This window comes from Sprattus sprattus (assembly GCF_963457725.1).
Source record: "Sprattus sprattus genome assembly, chromosome: 19".
In the NCBI taxonomy this organism is placed as follows: Eukaryota; Metazoa; Chordata; class Actinopteri; order Clupeiformes; family Clupeidae; genus Sprattus; species Sprattus sprattus.
This window is the reverse complement of record NC_137917.1, coordinates 21,940,458-21,961,460: the sequence shown is the minus strand read 5'-3', so window position 1 is coordinate 21,961,460 and position 21,003 is coordinate 21,940,458. Positions and strand designations below refer to the sequence as shown.

At 44.3% G+C, this 21,003-nt stretch overlaps 1 protein-coding gene across 1 annotated transcript; it reads left to right on the top strand.

The window, feature by feature from the left end:
- Window positions 1–1,880: 1,880 nt before the first annotated feature.
- On the top strand, window positions 1,881–17,487 carry ppox (protoporphyrinogen oxidase). Its single transcript, XM_080857413.1, has 13 exons — window positions 1,881–2,013; window positions 3,081–3,186; window positions 4,608–4,742; window positions 5,462–5,577; window positions 5,960–6,092; window positions 6,455–6,599; window positions 8,253–8,446; window positions 8,627–8,690; window positions 8,886–9,004; window positions 9,433–9,546; window positions 12,966–13,115; window positions 16,104–16,146; window positions 16,320–17,487. The coding sequence occupies exons 2-13, from the start codon at window positions 3,100–3,102 to the stop codon at window positions 16,451–16,453; spliced, it is 1,434 nt and encodes a 477-aa protein (XP_080713539.1). The 5' UTR covers window positions 1,881–2,013; window positions 3,081–3,099; the 3' UTR covers window positions 16,454–17,487.
- The last annotated feature ends 3,516 nt before the right edge of the window (window positions 17,488–21,003 follow it).

Genomic DNA, 21,003 nt, shown 5'->3' with positions numbered 1-21,003 from the left:
TAGTGGGAATTACAGAGATCGGTGGGCTTCTCCGCTCTGTCCTTCCAGAGATGAGGAAGAAGGCTTTTTGTCAGTTTTTGCGGGATGTTACCCAAGAGCTCGGAAATAATTCTAAGTAAGTGCTAACGCTTAAATACTTTTGACATTTTGTAATGCTTGTGCCTTAAGTGAAGATGGTTATTGCTACTGGTATTTTGACTCCTGTTGGGAAACTTAAAACATTTATTTCTCTCAATTCTTCAGGTCCATAATCTCAGCCGCCCTAGATACAGGGAAGGTTAAGAAGGAAGATATTGACAAGATTTCAGAATTTCTGCCGTCCAGGGACCTGACCAACCCTCCCTCCAGGCTTCTAAGTATCCTGAATGCCATGGAGGACTTTCGGCTGGATGTGGGCGTCATGGGGCCCACAGGCTGTGGCAGCTCCAGCCTCATCAATGCCCTCCTGGGGCTGAAGGGTGGAGATGAGGGGGCGGCACCAACAGGTGTTACTGAAACCACCCTAGAGCCCCTGGCATACCCATACCCACAACTCACCAACGTGGTCCTCTGGGACCTCCCAGGGATAGGCAGGGTTGGTGGGCTTAACACCGCCTTACTTTCGGGGAGTAGGGAGGCTTTTCCCCTGCCCTCTGAAGTGCACCCCACCTGTGATGTCTACATCCTTCTGTCACCCCTCAGACTCAGTGTGGACTGTGTGCGTCTGCTGCACCATATCTCAGCGACGGGTAAACAGTGCTACTTGGTCCTGTCCAAAGCGGATCAGCTTGGCGAGGAGGGAGTTGGCGAGGTGAGGAAGAGGAGTGAAGAGGTTTTGTCAAAGCTGGGTTACCAGCAGATGGTTTATCCACTGTCTGCACTGCAGCCAGAGAGGATGGACTTTCTCAAACTGACAGAGACACTGCGTCTTTCCGTATCTCATCACAAGAGACAGGCCATGGCCCGGCATGTTGCAAAATTACTGGAGCAGGAAATATTTGACAGAAAAACAGAGTTGTGTAAAACAATGTGAAAGTTCGAAATAATTATGACAGTAATGTTTTATGCAATACAATTTCTATGTGTGCATATTTTCAAGCTTAAAAAAGGATAGGAGGTAGTGGTACACCCCAGCATAGAACATTTTCTCTAAACTACACCTGCAATTAACATATACTTATGTCATATCTGCACTACCTACTGCTAAATAGCAATATTACTGCTCATGTTCATAGTCTTTGCCACAGTTATACTATCAATACTGTTCATACTGCACATATCTTATTTCATACTGTATATATCTTATTTTTGTATATATTAGTACCATACATATATATACATACTCTGCACTTTTCTGCTTTCTTTGCACTTCTGGTTAGATGCTAAACTGCATTTCGTTGTCTCAGTACTCTGTGCAATGACAATAAAGTTGAATCTAATCTAAAAGGATGTTTTATTAATTGTTCCCAGTTTATTTCTAGTTGTTCCTTCTCATGTTTGAGTACCCTACATTCATATTCTAAATACATACTTTTATTATTAACAAAAGACCTATGAATGAATGAAATGTTTCTACCTCTGCTGATTCAAAAGAGTGCCAAAATAAATACTGTCCTTATGTCCACAGATCTCAAGGGAACCGCACCCAGATTAAAATGTTCCTCGCTTGAATTGAAAGATAATACACCATGGCTGCTCAAAGATGTGAGAAAGTGTTTTACAGATTTTTGCAGTTACTGTGAAACATCACAAATATTGTACAATGAGCTTCACCTTTAAAGGCTTTATGATGTCGAACTGCATGTCTTCATCCACTACACTAGATGGCAGTCCATAAACGTAATGGGTCTAAATGAATTCACCTTTGAAAAAGAAGAAGACTTCAACATTGACTACGATTGGCTGTAACCCTTGTTGATAAACTGGTCACAAGCCGACCGATATACCTACGCTCAACTGTCAAATTGATGTTATTAAGCATAATTTTTCGCTAATACATGAAGGATTTCAAGATCTATAACCCTACAGCTAAAGGTAAGAGCTTAACAAAATGTAATGCGTAATGATTACAGGCGAACACACGCGAGTAGTAGCAACTTAAGCGCTTCTCTTTGCGACTTGTGTAACTCTTATGTAGTCTGTTACGAAACGTGCATAGAAAGGTTATCGATAAATGCATCCAGCTTGGTTCCTGCGGCAAGTCTTTAACACATACCACTGCTGATATCGAACATGTCTTTGAATGCGTTCCTAAATGGGTTGTCGATAGTGGTTGCATGCGAGCAGAAAGACAAGTGTGGACTCACTCAAGCATGTTAATGTCTCTTTCCCTTTTCAAATGGTGGTGTCTCAACAAGGAATATATGTCTTTTTGGATAAATTAAGGCCTTAAAGAAAAGAAAAGCTAAGCAGAGCATCGTCATCACTACACATTGCACTTTTAACCACAAACCCGTGCCTTTAACTTTAAGGAGCGCCGGAATGTCAAGAACAATGTTTTATACAACCACTGACTTCTGTTGCACTTGTGAATGTCTGTCAGCGATAACAAAGGCGGTTTGACACCTTATCAAATTCAGCACTGCACCCCTAGCTTGCCTCCGCCCGCCTTTTTGGTGGGAAGACGTTGATAATTTGTGAACGCTACTGTATCATTCCGTAATTTGGAGACTTTGGATAATTTTTTGAGGGCCAGTTAGCGTTTTCAAAAAAACTGGTAAGCCTGCCAATGCACGTTTTAGGCATTTCGTTTATTTCTTGTAATTAAAGTATTCTTTACCTCTAATGAAATGTGCCTCTGCGAGGTGAAGCAAAATTAGTTTCCAGTCACAGTGACCCATTTCTTAACAGGTATGTGTAGCCTACTTGACAATACATTGCATGTCAGGGAATATTACGGAACTGGTGACTCGTTTTAGAGTTTTTTTGCTAGTAGTTGTCCCCCACTGTCGTATCAGTTTATGTCAGTTTAGTTCATTTTTTATGTTCTATGTTTTATGCCACTGTAAAACCAGTTGATTTACCCTTCAATGTGATGTGTTATGTTAAAATAATTTGCCACTCCTGGTCCTAAACCTCTCCACTCAATTTGTCCCACTCAGGCGTGGGAGTCAGGGTTCAATGCAGAAGACGGTGGCTGTCCTAGGGGGAGGGATAGGGGGCCTGTCTGCCTGCTATCACCTCAGTAAGAGCCCCCAGGTCTCCAAGGTAAATCTCTCACATACAGTCTCTCACTGCCATGCCTTTGTCTTGTTCTGTCTTTATGTAACACCTACTTTGCGTTATGTTTTCTTAATATTATTATTATTCTGTTACAATCCTCCAAATGAGGGAAGCAAAAAGAAAAGAGCTATATAAAAAATAAAGTATTATTATATACAGCCGCGGAAAAAATTAAGAGACCACTTCAAAATTATCAGTTTCTCTGGTTTTACTATTTATTGGTATGTGTTAAAGTAAAATGTACACTTTAGTTTTATTCTATAACCTACTGGCAACATTCCTACCAAATTTCAAATAAAAATATTGTCATTTAGATCATTTATTTGCAGAAAAATGACAATTGGTCAAAATAGCAAAAATGATGCAGTGTCTTCAGATCTCGAATAATGCAAAGAAAACAAGCTCATATTCATTTTTAAACTACACAATACTAATGCTTACACTTAGGAAGAGTTCAGAAATCAATATTTGGTGGAATAACCTTGATTTAAAATCACAACTTTCATGTGTCTTGGCATGCTCTCCACCAGTCTTTCACATTGCCGTTGGGTGACTTTATGCTACTCCTGGCGCAAGAATTCAAGCAGCTCGGCTTCTTTTCATGGCTTGTGACCATCCATCTTCCTCTTGATCACATTTCAGAGGTTTTTTATGGGATTCAGGTCTCGAAATTGGGCTGGCCATGACAGGGTCCTTATCTGGTGGTACTCCATCCACACCTTTACTGGCCTGGCTGGGTGGCATGGAGCATTGCCCTGCTGGAAAAAACATTTCTCAGAGTTGGGGAACATTGTCAGAGCTAAAGGAAGCAAGTTTTTCTTCCGGGACAACGTTGTACTTTGCCTGGCTGAGGTTTGTAAAAGACCATAAGGATTGAAAAAAGCGGACTGGAGGGTCTTCTAGTTCGTCTTCTCTGATGAGTCCAATTTTCAGCTTTGCCCAACACATGGTCGTCTGATGGTTAGACGGAGACCTGGAGAGGCCTACAAGCCAGAGAGTCTTGCACCTACTGTGAAATCGGACTCATCAGAGAAGACGAACTTAGAAGAACCTCCAGTCCGCTTTTTCAATCCTTATGGTCTTTTACAAACCTCAGCCAGGCAAAGTACAACGTTGTCCCGGAAGAAAAACTTGCTGTTGCCAGTAGGTTATAGAATAAAACTAAAGTGTACATTTTACTTTAACACATACCAATAAATAGTAAAACCAGAGAAACTGATAATTTTGAAGTGGTCTCTTAATTTTTTCCGCGGCTGTATATTGTCCTTGCTCACTTCATTCTAACTCTCTGTTTCTCACTTACTTTGAGTTGTGTTTTTTAAAATATTATTGTTCTGTTATATTATTATTATATTATTATTCATCCTTGCTCACTTCATTCTTTCTCTCTGTTTCTCTACCTGTAGGTTGTGGTGCTCGAGGGCAGTGGACGCTGTGGGGGTTGGCTGAGTTCCACACGCAGAGAGGATGGGGCGGTGTTTGAACACGGGCCTAGAGGGGTCCGGCCTGCAGGAGCAGTCGGGACGAACACACTCAACATGGTACTGTTTGCTTGTGCACATATACACATCTGTTTGTGTTTGTCTGCCTGAGTGTCTACCTTTTGTCGCGCAAAGTCATTCATCGCCTATCGCACCATATGAGTGTTAGTATATCTTTAAAAAACTCGAACTTGTTTACCTTGATTGATTGATTAACTAAATCAATCAATCAATCAATCAATCAGTCAACCTACCTTGATGTTGATTCCATGAATCCATAATTAAAATGTAAAATTCGGTTGTAGTGCTTCTATGCCACTGAAAGCTCTACTGACTTTTGTAATCTTTTAATTACCGCCATCATCACACACCATGTATCTGATGTTCCCATCATGCCATTTGAAAGTAGCAAAAACGACTTCAGATTAGGGCTGAACGATTGATATTATTTAAATCATTCATAACGTTTTGTTGAGGAATAATTTTTTTTAAATCGCATACTAAATCGCAATCGCAATATTGGGGGGGGGGGGGGGGGAAATCCCAATTAGATTATTTTCCCAAATCCTTCAGCCCTACTTCAGATGTAGTTAAAACTTGAACATGAAAAACATCAGACTGCCATTGGATTCTTCACTGAACAAAATAAAAAAGAATCAAAATCACTGAAAAGTCAGTGGTGTAAGACATCAGGGTAAGCCACATGTTTTAAATAGGGCTGAAGAGCGAATGCTTGACGTGTGCTGACCAGCATGGGACTCTGTGTGTGTTTCTTGCAGGTGTCTGAGCTAGGACTAGAGAGTGAGCTGCTCCCCGTCACTTACGATCATGTGGCCTCCAAAAACCGCTTCATCTACGTTGGGGGACAGCTCCACAAGATGCCGTCTGGTCTGGGGTGTGTACCGCACCGGAGGCAGTGAATATTTCCAGTCCCTGAGCTGCGCATGACTGGTCTTGTCTGTCGGTGTAATTAATGCACTAGGGGACACCTCTGCCGGAATGCTAATGAGTTACATCACTCCTTCTTCTCTCCCTCCTTCACTCTCACTTTAATCACCCCCCACCCCCCCAATCTTTATCTCACTTACTTCCGTCTCTCCTCTGACTTTCCCCATTTTCCTGTTTTCCTGCTGTTCACTCTCTCACTCTCTCTCTCGCTCTTTCTCCCTCGTTCTCTCTCTCTCTTCCTCTATTTCTTGCTCCGTCGCTATCTTTATCTCTCTCTCTCTCTCTCTCTCTCTCTCATTCGCTCGGCCGCTCTCCCTCTCTCTCTGCAGTGGAGTGATGCGGACATCTCCTCCTTTTTCCCAGCCCATCCTGCTCAGTGTGATGAAGGAGCTCCTGGTTAAGAGAAGCAAAGAAGAGGACGAGTCTGTCCATGCATTTGTCTCCAGAAGACTAGGCTCCGAGGTGACCGCTCTCTCTCTCTCTCTCTCTCGCTCTCTTTCACTCTCTCTCTCTCTCTCTCTCTCTCTCTCTCTCTCTCTCTCTCACTCTGTCTCTCTCTCTCTCTCTCACTATGTCTCTCTATCACTCTCTCACTCTCACTTTCTCTCTCTCTCTCACCCTCTCTCTCTCTCACTCTCTCTCTCCTGTCTCTCTCTCTCTCACTTTCTCTCTCACTCTCTCTCCCCCTCTCTCTCTATCTCTCTCTGTCTCTCTCTTCATCGCTCTCTTATTCATGCTCTTGTCTACTTCTTTGTGTGTATAGCAGGCAGTCCTCTCCACTCTTTAGTGTGGATCCCTAACGTGTCGCCCCCTTCTCCATGCAGCTGGCTGACATTGCCATTGACAGCCTGTGTAGAGGCGTGTTTGCGGGCGACTGCAGGGCCCTCAGCGTGCGCTCCTGCTTCCCTCCTCTCTTCAGGGCTGAGCAGGCCAGAGGCTCCATTGTGCTGGGGATGCTGTTCGGCTCAGGTGAGAGTCCCTCCGCTGGGCTGGGAAGAGTGGAGCTGACCGACCGGTGACGTAATATTGGCTTTCGAACGACTCTTGAGTGACAGTTGCTATACCAACGCTAGCATTACGTAACTCGGACACTATCTAATAGGGATGCAACGGTTTTCGTATTTTAGCGAACCGTTCGGTTCGCCCTGTTCGGTTCGGTTGACCCAGGTGAACCGCGATATTACGGTATGGGTGACATTAAACTTTTAATTTAATATGTGGCTATAATGAATGCACGCATGTATTGGGCGATAGCATGACTGCTTGGGACCCAGGGGATGAGTTCTGCGCTCCACAACCATGCAACAACCAATCAGAATTGTACTGACTTTCCCAAGAGCCAATCAGCGCTCTGAATGCAGACGCTGGAGATCCATGTGAGGAGAAACAAAACTTTCCCTGTTGCAGCACGATCATGGCGAGTCAACAAGAAACGGAGAAAAGAAAATTTGAAGAGGCACCGTCATCTTACAAATCAGCTGTATGGGAACATTTTGGGTTCAGTGTGGAGTATGATGACAAAGGGAAAAAGATCGTCAGCAAGCAAAGCACGGTGTGCAAGCATTGCTTTCCTACGATCGCCTACTCCACAGGTACATCCAACATGTTGAGCCACTTGCCCCGTCATCACCCGGCTGTAACTCTAAGTGGAGCAGCACGGTTTGTCGCCGAAAACACAACCATCCATTGCTGCAGCATTTCAGAAACAATATGCTTATAATTCCGAAAAACACAAGGCAATAACCAACTCAATGGACGTCTTCATAGGGAAAGACATGCAGCCCTATTCAGTAGTTTTAGGCACTGGATTCCGTCACATGATAAAGACCATTGACATTGATCCTCGTTTTAATATCCCCTCCCGCACGCATTTCAGCAGCAAAATAATTCCAGAACTGTACGAAGTGACTAGGAGAGAGAAGGTTTGTTCTGTTGTTCTTTAAGGGTGTATTTATAACAGTTAAGTATTTTCTAGGGTTTAAGTGTGTGAATGACAATGTTTGTTGTTTGAGTTTATTGAATAATGTCAATGTTTACATTTCACATTACTTTACAGTATACTGCACTTTACTATATTTATTATTGCCTGTTTTTGACAGAAGGCCAGAATAGTGTTCCTTGTTTAAAATACATTTTGTGATTTTACTTAATATGTGCCCTTTTTACATTTAATTGCATCTTGCATTGTCTCTGCAAGTGTGAGTAGAAGCACCTTGTTGACTTGAAATAGAAAAGACAAATATAACCTAATGCGTGTTAGCGGCAGGATAATATTGATATATCGAAACCGAACCGTAACCGTGGCCCAAAAACCGTGATACAAACCGAACCGTGGCCACACTGTACCGTTGCATCCCTACTATCTAACCCGGGCACTTTTTGGCTATCAGTCTCAAGAGTCGTTCGAAAGCCATCAGCTACTTTTAAGTCGCTTAATATTGTGCCTAAACTATGCCATCAGCTACTGGATGGCCGTGGTGGTGCTAGTGTTGGTGCTTTGGGGGAAAGAGTGAGCATGGATTGAAACGAAAGAGGAGAATAGGATGGGATGGATTGGAATGGACCTTCTCTTCAAAAATGAGGATGATGGTGATGTCAGATCTATCTTTTCTACCATCCCAGGAATCGGCCCGGTGGTGACGCCATCCGACCTGGCGACGAGGTCGTCCAAGGAGTCGTGGGCTCAGTGGTCCTTGCGGAGGGGCATGCAGATGCTTCCGGAAGCTCTTGAAGACGTCCTTATGAATAAAGACCACGTGGAATTGCACAAACATGCCCCCGTGAAGACACTGAATGCCACCGGGAGTGGCTGTGAGGTGAGAGTTGCGAGGAATATCGTGATGGTCTGCAGTCAGATGCAGTTGAAATGCAGTTGAAACAGCCTCCCACTACCGTTGCTTGGCCACAAAACATCACAGAGGGATTTAGAATTAGATTAAAGACACGATTGGCCTTTCAAAATGCCACAGCTATCTGATGTGTTGTCTGTGTTTCAGATCAAGCTGGAGGATGGATGCACTGTGATGGCTGACCACGTGATCGCAGCACTGCCTGCCAACTGTAAGCTTTACTCTTGAAGGGCAGACTCTACAGAAATTGAATTAAAAGTTTAAATCCTCAGTCGATCAGTGAACTCATGACATTGTTAAACTTGTTTATCTACCCTGACATATTTGTCTTTTTTATGACAATTAAGTATCGTTGGTCATTTGTAACACTTCCCCCCCTCCCCCACCCTTGTCTTGATGAATGCAGCCCTGGCCTCTATGCTTCCCCCTACTGCCCAACCCCTGTCACAGCAGCTGCTAGAGATCGCCTCGGTGACTGTCGCCGTGGTGAATCTGGAGTATGAGGGTTCCGTCCTGCCCGTCACGGTGAGGTTGAGATAGGTTAGAGGGAGGGCGTGGGGTGAGATGACCTTTAATGGAGGCTGTGAAATCTTGGTAATAAGGAAAGATTAAGGCTGCTTTCGTAATTACGCTCTGTTAATATGTTTTTGATAATTAGATGCTGCTTCGTTTCCCTTTGGGTTTTACATTAGATTTGTGCCACAGCTGTAGTTGGTTTTATTAATGTGTGTGTTTCTGAACTTGTGTATGTGTTTTATTTTTCTGTGTGTGTGTGTGTGTGTGTGTGTGTGTATGTGTGTGTGTGTGTGTGTCTGTGTGTGTGTCTGTGTGTGTGTGTGTGTGTGTGTGTGTGTGTGTGTGTGTGTGTGTGTGTGTGTGTGTGTGTGTGTGTGTGTGTGTGTGTCTGTGTGTGTGTGTGTGTGTGTCTGGTGTATATGTGGGGGGATGTGTAGGGCTTTGGACACCTGGTGCCCTCCTCAGAGGACAGTGGGCTGTTAGGGGTGGTGTACGACTCTGTTCCCTTTCCACAACATAACCGCACTGGAGTACCGTCCACCAGACTCACGGTAAGATGCACACACATACGGTTACATACATACATACGCTTACATACAGTACATACATACATACACACATACGTACATACATACATACATACATACATACATACATACATACATACATACATACATACATACATACGTACGTACGTACGTACGTACGTACGTACGTACGTACGTACGTACGTACATACAAACATACAGAGAAAGAGAGAGAAAGAAGAGTGGGGTAAGTGGTACATTGAAAAATGACAGAGAATGAGATGAGAAAGCATGAAAGAAAGAGAGATGAAGAGAGAAAGAGGCCCGTATATTACAGAGCAGGAGAAGAAAAAAACTGGCATGTTTTTCCTGTTCCTTTCTTCCACCCACAGAACACACCACATTCATAGTGTCATATACTTGGCCAGGACACACCACATTCATAGTGTCATATACAGACCCAGGACACACCACATTCATAGTGTCATATACATGCCAACACATGCCCAGAACGTTCCTTTAACACACCACATTCATAGTGTCATATACGTGCCCATAACACACCACATTCATAGTGTCATATACAGACCCAGGACACACCACATTCATAGTGTCATATACATGCCAACACATGCCCAGAACGTTCCTTTAACACACCACATTCATAGTGTCATATACAGACCCAGGACACACCACATTCATAGTGTCATATAGGTGGCCAGGACACACCACATTCATAGTGTCATATACGTGCCCAGGACACACCACATTCATAGTGTCATATACTGTACATGCCCAGAACACACCACATTCATAGTGTCATATACGTGCCCAGGACACACCACATTCATAGTGTCATATACTGTACATGCCCAGAACACACCACATTCATAGTGTCATATACGTGCCCAGAACACACCACATTCATAGTGTCATATACGTGCCCAGAACACACCACATTCATAGTGTCATATACGTGCCCAGAACACACCACATTCATAGTGTCATAAACGTGCCCATAACACAACACATTCATAGTGTCATATACTGTACGTGCCCAGGACACACCACATTCATAGTGTCATATACGTGCCCAGAACACACCACATTCATAGTGTCATAAACGTGCCCATAACACAACACATTCATAGTGTCATATACTGTACGTGCCCAGGACACACCACATTCATAGTGTCATATACGTGCCCAGGACACACCACATTCATAGTGTCACAGGCCCAGAACACACCACATTCATAGTCATAAACGTGCCCATAACACAACACATTCATAGTGTCATATACGTGCCCAGGACACACCACATTCATAGTGTCATATAGGTGGCCAGGACACACCACATTCATAGTGTCATATACGTGCCCAGGACACACCACATTCATAGTGTCATATACGTGCCCAGGACACACCACATTCATAGTGTCATATACAGGCCCAGAACACACCACATTCATAGTGTCATATACGTGCCCAGGACACACCACATTCATAGTGTCATATAGGTGGCCAGGACACACCACATTCATAGTGTCATATACGTGCCCAGGACACACCACATTCATAGTGTCATATACAGGCCCAGGACACACGACATTCATAGTGTCATATACTTGCCCAGGACACACCACATTCATAGTGTCATATACGTGCCCAGGACACACCACATTCATAGTGTCATATACAGGCCCAGAACACACCACATTCATAGTGTCATATACGTGCCCAGGACACACCACATTCATAGTGTCATATACTGTACAGGCCCAGAACACACCACATTCATAGTGTCATATACGTGCCCAGAACACACCACATTCATAGTGTCATATACGTGCCCAGAACACACCACATTCATAGTATCATATACGTGCCCAGGACACACCACATTCATAGTATCATATACGTGCCCATAACACACCACATTCATAGTGTCATATACGTGCCCAGAACACACCACATTCATAGTGTCATATACATGCCAACACATAACCAGAACGTTCCTTTAACACACCACATTCATAGTGTCATATACTGTACATTCCCAGGACACACCACATTCATAGTGTCATATACGTGCCCATAACACACCACATTCATAGTGTCATATACAGGCCCAGAACACACCACATTCATGGTGTCATATACATGCCAACACATAACCAGAACGTTCCTTTAACACACCACATTCATAGTGTCATATACTGTACATTCCCAGAACACACCACATTCATAGTGTCATATACGTGCCCAGGACACACCACATTCATAGTGTCATATACGTGCCCAGAACACACCACATTCATAGTGTCATATACATTCCCAGAACACACCACATTCATAGTGTCATATACGTGCCCTTTAGTGGGCCTGTGTCTCCAGGCTATGTTGGAGGCAGCAGAAGAAGCCAAAGCACAGCTCTGAATCTTTCATGTCTGCATGCAGATCTCTATTGGTTCCCCCCAGCCCTCCACACAGCCAAGAGCTCTCAGGACTGGCAGCCTCCAATCCCCGAGAAGGAAAGCCAGAGGCTGACGTAACCGTGGGACAGAAATATCCCAGTACTCCTCGCTGAAATACCCTGCCCCACCAGACCATATAAATAGCCTCCAGTGCAATGTGGCTTTTCCATTCCACAAAATGTCATTGAATAATTCACTTCCCCCCCCCCTTTCTTGAGTCATCATTTATTTACCGGGCAGAAGGCCTTAACATGGAGGTGCAGGTTGGGTAGACAAATGTGTGGTAAAGGATGAGTGTTAACCACGAGGGGCTCATAACGCCACAGATCTCATTCATATGCAACCCAGAGAATACCACACACACACACTCACACTCACACTCACACTCACACTCACACTCACACTCACACTCACACACACTTACGCTCACACACACACACACACACACATTCTCTCACACACACACACACACAAACACTCACATACATACCGTTGGAAGTGACGGCGTCTTCTCTCCTGCATTTGACTCTTTGTCCCCGATTTGCAAAACTAGCAGCCCTCATTCTGAAGAACTGACGGCCTTATTTTTCTCCCCTGATGTCTCATTTGAGAGGGAGGGAGCGATAAAGAGATAGAGAAAGAGAGACAGAACAGAATAAATGAGGGTAGATAGAAGTTAGAGAGCGATAGAAAGAGGCTACGAAATTTGCTGTCAAATTTTGTGTCCTCATTAGTCCGCCCCACTGACAAGTGTGTCTGATGGGGAATTGCTTTGGTGCCGCTGGGACTGTAATTCAACGTTAAGGGAACTCCACGGGACCAAAGAGCTGACGGCTATGTGAACTGAGACCGCCATGGCTCGTCAGAGTGTGTCCGTGCGCTTTCTTCTGATGTCCATGCTCCCATTCTGCGCCTTGGTTATAAAACCTCCTGCCCGTCTGTGTTTCCCCTCTTTTTCCCCCCTAGGTGATGATGGGAGGGGCGTGGTTCCAGGAAGCGTTCGGCGACCCTGATAGCGTTTCGGAGCAGCGGCTGCTGGAGAGGGCCTCCCAGGCCGTGACCTCTCATCTCGGAGTCACGGCAGCACCTATCTGGAGCTGTGTGGCTCTACTTAAGGTAGGGGTCAGTCAGGATGCTACCGTGTGTACGGTTATCAGTCAGGATGCTCCAGTGTGTACGGCTCCATTGTGTATGAGGGGAGGAGAGGAGAGGAGAGGAGAAGGGAAGAGGGTAAGCAGCACACGGGTGAAATCACAATTGTTAATAAAATACGAATAAAATATTATATTACGAATATTAGATTTCCCAGTAGCAGGCATTCACACTTAGTAAGCCAGCTCTGTTTCTGATCAGTGATCATTCATCATGTGTCACTACATCATTAGATTTCCTTCCAAGACTGCGGATTCAATAAGATATTAGGGTGTGCGTTCACTCTTTCAGAGGTGCAGAGTAGTCTACTCAGGAGGCCTGTGTTCCATCCATCCTTCCATTTTTCTTATTTTTTTTTAATCAAATAATTCATAGATGTGTTTTTATTCTGTTGTTTTGAATCAGGCTTTACACAACAAGGCTGTTTGTCGAGGTTCTGTTTATCTTCATATAGCTTGTCATAGCCCACAGTGTCTGAATGCTGAAGTTAAACCTCAGTGAAATGACACCATCGCAAATTAAACCTACCATCTTACTTCAAAGATTAGATTAATGGTCGGTGTCATGTTTCATAGCTCCCCGTCTGACAGCATCTAATTCTGCCACCACCACACTGGTGGATTAATTCCCCTCCACTGCGCAGTCTGCCTGTCACAGCCTCTCTCTCCACCAGAGGTCCTCGGTGAGTCACCGTGTTTGAGTGACAGTCTCAGCCCTGCATGTCCTGCAAGCGTCTCAGCCCCGGCGCTTGAGAACGTTAGTCTGTTTAGTGCCATCCCCACGGATCCAGAGCGAAACTAACAGCCTGTGCCTGTCACTGATAAATAACTCAACAGATGGATGCCTTTTTTATTTATCCATTACTTATTTATATGCACATAGCCTATATCTGTATGTATGTTCACCATGCCTTCCGCTCAGCAGATGCCACCTTGGGAATGGGCTTGACCAATTGTACATGAGGAAAAGGGAATGAGGGTGGGTGGGGGGGTGCTCCAAGTACTGGTGGCAGAGTTTGGGGGGGGGGGGGGGGGGTACTGACCCATGGGAAGAGGGAAGAAGGCTGTCTCAAAGTATCTTGGATTTGGGGGATGGGAGCTGAGATGCTTCAAATACACACACTTCACACGTCCATTCAAACACTGACTTCACACACACACACATACACACACACACACACGCAGGCATGCACACACACGCAGACATGCACATACACGCACGTATATATATTCATCTAACCCACTCATCAGCACAGTCTTACCGAGGCACTCCCACACACTGACTGACACAGATGCATAAGAGCTTCAGTCGACATGGATTTGCATTGTATGCTGTATTCACTCACACACACACACACACACACACACACACACACACACACACACTCACTCATACACACACACTCGCACACACACTCACTCGCACACACACTGATCTATGGGTAGGCACAATTTCCATTGCTGTTTGATGCAGACCAAATTTACATTTTTGTCCAGTGCACAAACTCAAGTGCATTGATAAATACTAAGGTACTGATTTTTATGAGAAAATATAGCGTTCAACACAGTCATGTGCACACATACACTTGGTTCACACATGTGTCTGTGTGTGTGTGTGTGTGTGTGTGTGCAGTCTGTGGTTATATAAATGACAGCATACAGGAATTACTCTGTGAAATTGCGTCTGTTTAAAAAACAGACCTTCCATCGGTCTTCAGAGCGCCATACTTCTTTGTTCAAGTCAAATCCTGATTCTTGGTCCCTTGTTTTTCCCTCTGAGATTTTTGTTGTCATTTCCTTGTCAGCATGAATAAATCCCGTCTGAGTTCGCTTGAGGGTACAGACTGTTCTCACGAGTTACCCGCTGACAGCGGACATATTCTAAGAATATGAGACAAAAAAACGGCTTGATGGACTGTCTGACTGTGCACATCTGTGTAGTAGTCTTAGCCAATGCCATGGAATCTTCAGTCCACGCAAGGGGCCAGGTTTTAGAACCTTAGAACCGTGGGTATGGAGCCTTGGACTCTTTATGATGGTGTAAGGAGTGCGGTGGTGTTAATACACGCTCATTAAAAATGAATCAGCACAATTGAATTAGGAGCAATTAAAATATTATGCATGGTCATGAGCCAGTATTGTTGTACTGTAAAAGAATCTGCTGTTCTCCGGGGATTTCGTCGGATGCCCACGCTTGTTTCAAGTTAGTTTCTTCAGAAATAACAAACTTATTAGACGGCATGGCAAAAGAATGTGTCTATTCAGCCACTAGCCACAGTCAGCTCGACACAGCACGAGCATGCACTAGGCACGTCTGCTGCTTACGGTTTGGTCTTCTTCTGCTTCTCAAGCATTACAGAGATATACATACATTTATACTGTAGAATTAATGCACAATATGGGTGTGTAGGGGAGGGGATGGGTGTGTCTGGAGGTCAAGGGGGAAGTTTAGTTTGACCAAGGGCGATATGTGGTCATACCAGGTATGGATGTCTTTGCTTCAGCCATCTTGCTGTAGACAAAAAACAACAATCAGTCTAATAGCTCTGGTTCCAAGACACACAACAGCCAGGAACCAGGTCTGATGGCCCATCAACCTAGACAAAAGGCCAGGAGCCACCTTGATGGCTTTAACCTGGTGCTGTGTAAACTACCTTGTGGGGGTTGAATCGTTTTTTTTGTCTGGTAGGTAAAATTAAAGTCTGATAACAATACAATGGCATAGCATATTGATATTCACCCAAATCTAGGAAGGTGAAAATATGATCCAAAAGGATTTGTGTGTCTCAGGAAATCGAGTCAGACTTTGTCTTATATAGCTTTTAGAACTATAATGCCGAAGATGGCCGATCATTTGCAGAAATTGATGCCTGGGAAGCTTTTTGATCAACATTTTGTGTTTGTGTTTTCATGTGTGTATTTTTTTTTTAATTACTTACAATTTTTTTTTCAGGACTGCATTCCTCAGTATCACCTTGGACACTGGAAGCGACTAGGTAAGAACTGAGCAGTGTGTGCGTGAATCGTACATTTTATGTTTTGTAGTATTCCATCCCACGAGTCACATCCCATGGGGCACACCTGCAGACAACACACCCTTAGTCTGACAATACCCCACTAACCTGCGGTGTGTACAATCCTGCTGACATGTGATGTGGATGTGTTACAGAGAGCATGCGGAAGTACATCAGTGACCACAACATGCCACTCACACTGGTCGGTGCCTCATATGACGGCGTCTCAGTCAATGATGTCATCTTCAGTGGACGGACAGCGGCAGAGAGGCTGGTGGGGGGTGTATAATCTGAGTGTGTGAGTTTGTCAGAGCTCCTTCCAGATTGTAATATATCTTTGACTTAATTACTTCCTTTTTTAATTTAGCTATTTTCCGCCTAGTGTACATTTGTTGTTTAATTTGAAGATTCACAATTTTTTCTGAATTATAATTATACAAGGAGATAAAATTGTTGATTTGGAATCTCAATGCGATGAGTAATATAGCTAATCTATATAGCTAAACATTTTGCCTTCAGTCGTCAGCCATATGTGCTATTTTATTTTATGTATTAGAATGTATCAAATTGGGCAAATCAGTAATCAGGTAGGTAGTATTTATGAAAGAAGTACCTATTTTTTAAATCACTACCATTGCTATTGCTCAAACAGGTTGAAAACAAATCTTTGAACTGATTTAACTGAAATTTAGGCACAATGTCAGTATAAGATTGTTTATGTCTGCAGTTCCAGTGTTGCTCCTGTCCCTTGTGGTAAAGGATCAGAGACACACTGAGAGACGTTGAAGTTTCCATTGTGCACTATAGTGTCCATTTGTGTTCTGAAGTTGTCCATCATAAAGTAGCATTAGGCAAAGTTACAGTCAGGATTGTGGCGTAAATGTGCCTTTCTGTTGTGAATGTGAATCTGTGCATTGCTTGTGGGAATCGTTTGGCTGCATCTCTGCCAAGGTGGCCCGTTGCTCCGAGGCTCCCCAACTTGCCAGCCATAACTTCAGCCCTTTGAAGCCTGGCTCTCCCTCAGCCATCCCTTCTGTGAGCGCTGACAGCCAGTCTGAAGAGACCGATTCAGGAAGAACAACAGTCTCCTCTCCTCTCCTCTCCTCTCCTCTCCACCCCACAGAACAACAGTCTTCCTGAGCGTGCGTGTTACATGGGGCCGGGAGCACTTGCTGTCAATCATTTAATTGTGACCCTGTCTAGAGTTTATCGAGAAAAATGTCATCTTTATTTATTCTATGCAGATTATTTTTCTGAAATGGAATCAGAATTATTATTATATATCTTTGTATATATGGTTCTTTGTTTTGGCAAGCCAAGAAAGGAATAAATGGAAAGTTTTGCTATGCCATTGTATTGTTTTGTGTCAGTATATCTGCTTTAAGTAGTGTGTGCATTAGTGTGTGTAAGAGCAAGAGAGAGAATTAAAGGAATATATCTCTACTGTCTTGTGGCTGGAACTTGGTAAGCAGTGTTATTACCAATATCACGCAGTCATTCCCAGTAGATCTCCACTGTCTTGTGGCTGGAACTTGGTAAGCAGTGTTATTACCAATATCACATAGTCATTCCCAGTAGATCTCCACTGTCTTGTGGCTGGAACTTGGTAAGCAGTGTTATTACCAATATCACATAGTCATTCCCAGTAGATCTCCACTGTCTTGTGGCTGGAACTTGGTAAGCAGTGTTATTACGAATATCACGCAGTCATTCCCAGTAGTTTTGGTAATGAAAGTCCAACGGAGAGGAGTTAAAACAGTTACAGAGTTTTCTTAAACGGTTACATAGGCATCCAGGGAAAGCTTCAGACCGCAAGTGTACTTCTGTTCAGGCCTACGCAAATACAGTCAGACAAAACAGTTAAGGTGTTTTCAGCTGAGGCCACAGGAGCACCATATCCACCTGAGAAATGCAGCTGTGCATAAGAGAGAGGCTTTCACTGGGTTGTGTGAGCCTTGCGTTTTAGCACATCAAAGGAGGAAAATGGAGATCAGCCCGTCAACACCACTCTGGTGATTTGTCTTCCTCTGCCGTACTGATTCTGAATGTTTTATTTTTTTCTCCCTTTCTGTGTTAATTGATTTTTCTGCCTGCTTGTGTTCAGTCTCACAAAGGCTCTGACAATGGAGGAGGCTGCTACATGCAGCAACAGTCATCCTGAATGCCAAAGCTAATTTTTTTGTGCACTTCCAAAATAGGGTTTGGTGCCAGGTTCCTGAATCTCAAACAAAAAAATGATGAATTGATGTGGCAGTGACTATCACTGAAATTGTTTTGATGTATGTCCTCTGGCAAATGGCCGAGTAAATAATGCAGAAGTTACCCACAGGTCGGTGACACCGTTGTCAGTGGCATTATTCAAGCCTGTTTCTCAGGGAAGGGTTTTGAAAATAAACATATGAGCATATGGTCACGTCCGCCTTGCTGCGAGTGTGCGGCACATGGCCATGAGGATGGATTGAATGTGGAACGGCTTAAAAAGGAAAGCGAGGCATTATTCGAGCTTCATTCGATGTGCAATGGAACCTCTTAAAACTCCATCAGGACCAGTTGGCAGCCGTCTCTACTCTCCTGGACTCCTGACAACATGAATTGCAATTAAAAATCCCTCTTGGCATTCTGCCTTAAGAAAAAGAGGAAGAGCAGCGGTCTTCTGTATTCATGTCTCCTGGACCTTCTTTTTTTTTTCTTGAGGGGCTTGGCTATCCTGGAGCTTTGTGTTGAGACTGAGGGGAGAAACTGTCACGCTCCGAGTTCCTCACGAGGAGATGTCTGCCGTCTTGGTGAAACAGAGACAGGAGCAAGGTGGGAGAGTGTGAGAAAGTGTGTGTTTGTGTGTGAGAGTGTTTTTGTGTTTGTGTGTGAGAAAGTTTGTGTACAACGGCCCCATGGAGAAATTATAAAAGGCAGCAGCACCCCCCAACTCCAAGCTCTCATCAGCCGTCCGCACTTTACAACTTTTTCCAGACAGAAAGTGTCGCCTAAAGCATTTCCTCTCCAGTCTCATCCCCTTGGATCTCCTTCAGGCTTTGATCCACGCTTGCTTTTGGGTTCCTGAAAGGAAGCCCTTTCTTTGGTCCCTGTGTCTTTTTTTCTCTCTTTGCCTTTTGTCCCTACCTTGCTGTTACTCACCCTGGTAGCGGTAAGCCAGGAAGCGAGATGCATCCGCTGAAATATGGGATTCATTCTTATTCTCTCCTTTCTAATGTCATCAAGAGAAAGCACTCACTTCTGGTTTGATTTCAGTGGCTCCCTGCAGGCCCCCTTTCACCTCACGAATATGAAAATCAGTCATTGTGGTCCTGTGATATTGTACACTGGGACGTGATATTACTTACAACCCTCTTTGCATGAATTGTGAATGCCATTACTCGTAGCAGAGAATACCGTGGCTCTGTTATATTAGGATATTAAATTCAGATATGTCAGTGTCAATTTCCTGCTGCATTTTTTTTAAGGGGCCCATAACGCTGTCACATTTAGTGTGTCATTTCCCAACACCACAGTGAAGGCGTATTTTCAGTCCTTCATGTCCGCTCATAGTAACACTTGAAAACAGGCAGCCAGTACCTAATGACCCTCACAGCACACACACTCTGAAGCAGAAACACAACATTCAGCATTTCTCTTGTCTCAGACCTCAAAGCTGTGCCCTGTGATGGCAGTGATTTCCATCTCAGTCCGTCGCTCCACGAGCCTTTGACTCTGAGACTGACTGCCACTGCTCACTCAAAACTCACACTGGCCTCATTAAAATGGCGGAGGGCTTCATTATCTTTGTTCTGGTTTGAAACAGGTGAAATAAAAAATTTAAAAAAAACAACGTGGGAAACTTCATGACCTTTTTCTAAAATACTGCCTTTCCGCCTGCCTCTCTCAGTCACTTATGAAATAGCAAGCGCCTACTCTCCCCCCACCCCCCTCCACCACCAGCCCCCATCTCCTGCAGAGGAAGTGGGCTTCAGTGATATTGCACGCTGGGTGTGTATTGATGTTTTTCATGAGTGCTGCTGGGATTGATAGCTGCTGTGTTTTGGTTGTTGTGTGTCCACACAGTTGGGGCTGGGATTGGCTGCACACCACCACTCACAGAAGCACCGGCGCCCGAAAGAGGAGCTTGTTATTGTCGTCATGATGGACACATGGGTGGCTATTACCACCTGCTACGGTGGGAAACAAACCTCTAAAAACCAAGCGGAGAATTGTTTTCTCTCGGAAACAGGGAGCACACAAGCTTGCGGCTACATGACGCACACAGCAAGCCTCCACTGGCAGCTGGATCAGTAAGGTTCACTTTGAACATCAGTGAAGGAGATTTTTTAGTATCTGGGGGGGCTTGCACTGGCTGTAAACAGTAACATCATGTTCGAAATACCACATTTTCCATGAAGTGCTTCTTTTCTTGTTGCTACACCAGTTTAGGTGTTTCAAGAGATACCCTATGTTGCCTTAACTTTCCATAGAATGCGATGGGAAACTGATGTGTGTGGCTGTGTGCTGATTCTTATTTTCACTGGTATGCTTTTCCCACAGGCACAACATGAGACAATATGTCAGTCAGTCACAGCTTGTGCGCATGGTCTCCCTTGTCTGCTTGTCTGCCTCCGTGCGGAGCTGTCTGTAGAGGTCAGACCAGCGGTGTGTGACCTTCGTTTCCGGCGGGAACCGACCACTGGACCTCAGGGCGGACAGCCAGAAAGAATGCCTCATTAGCAGCAGATGATGTAATGTATAGAGGGAACAGCACCGGGCCTGATTACTCGGAGGAGAAGACGAGGATTTATTTCTGAGGAGCAAAAAAATGGCTAAGCATTAGAGGAGAAATAAGAACAATGACTT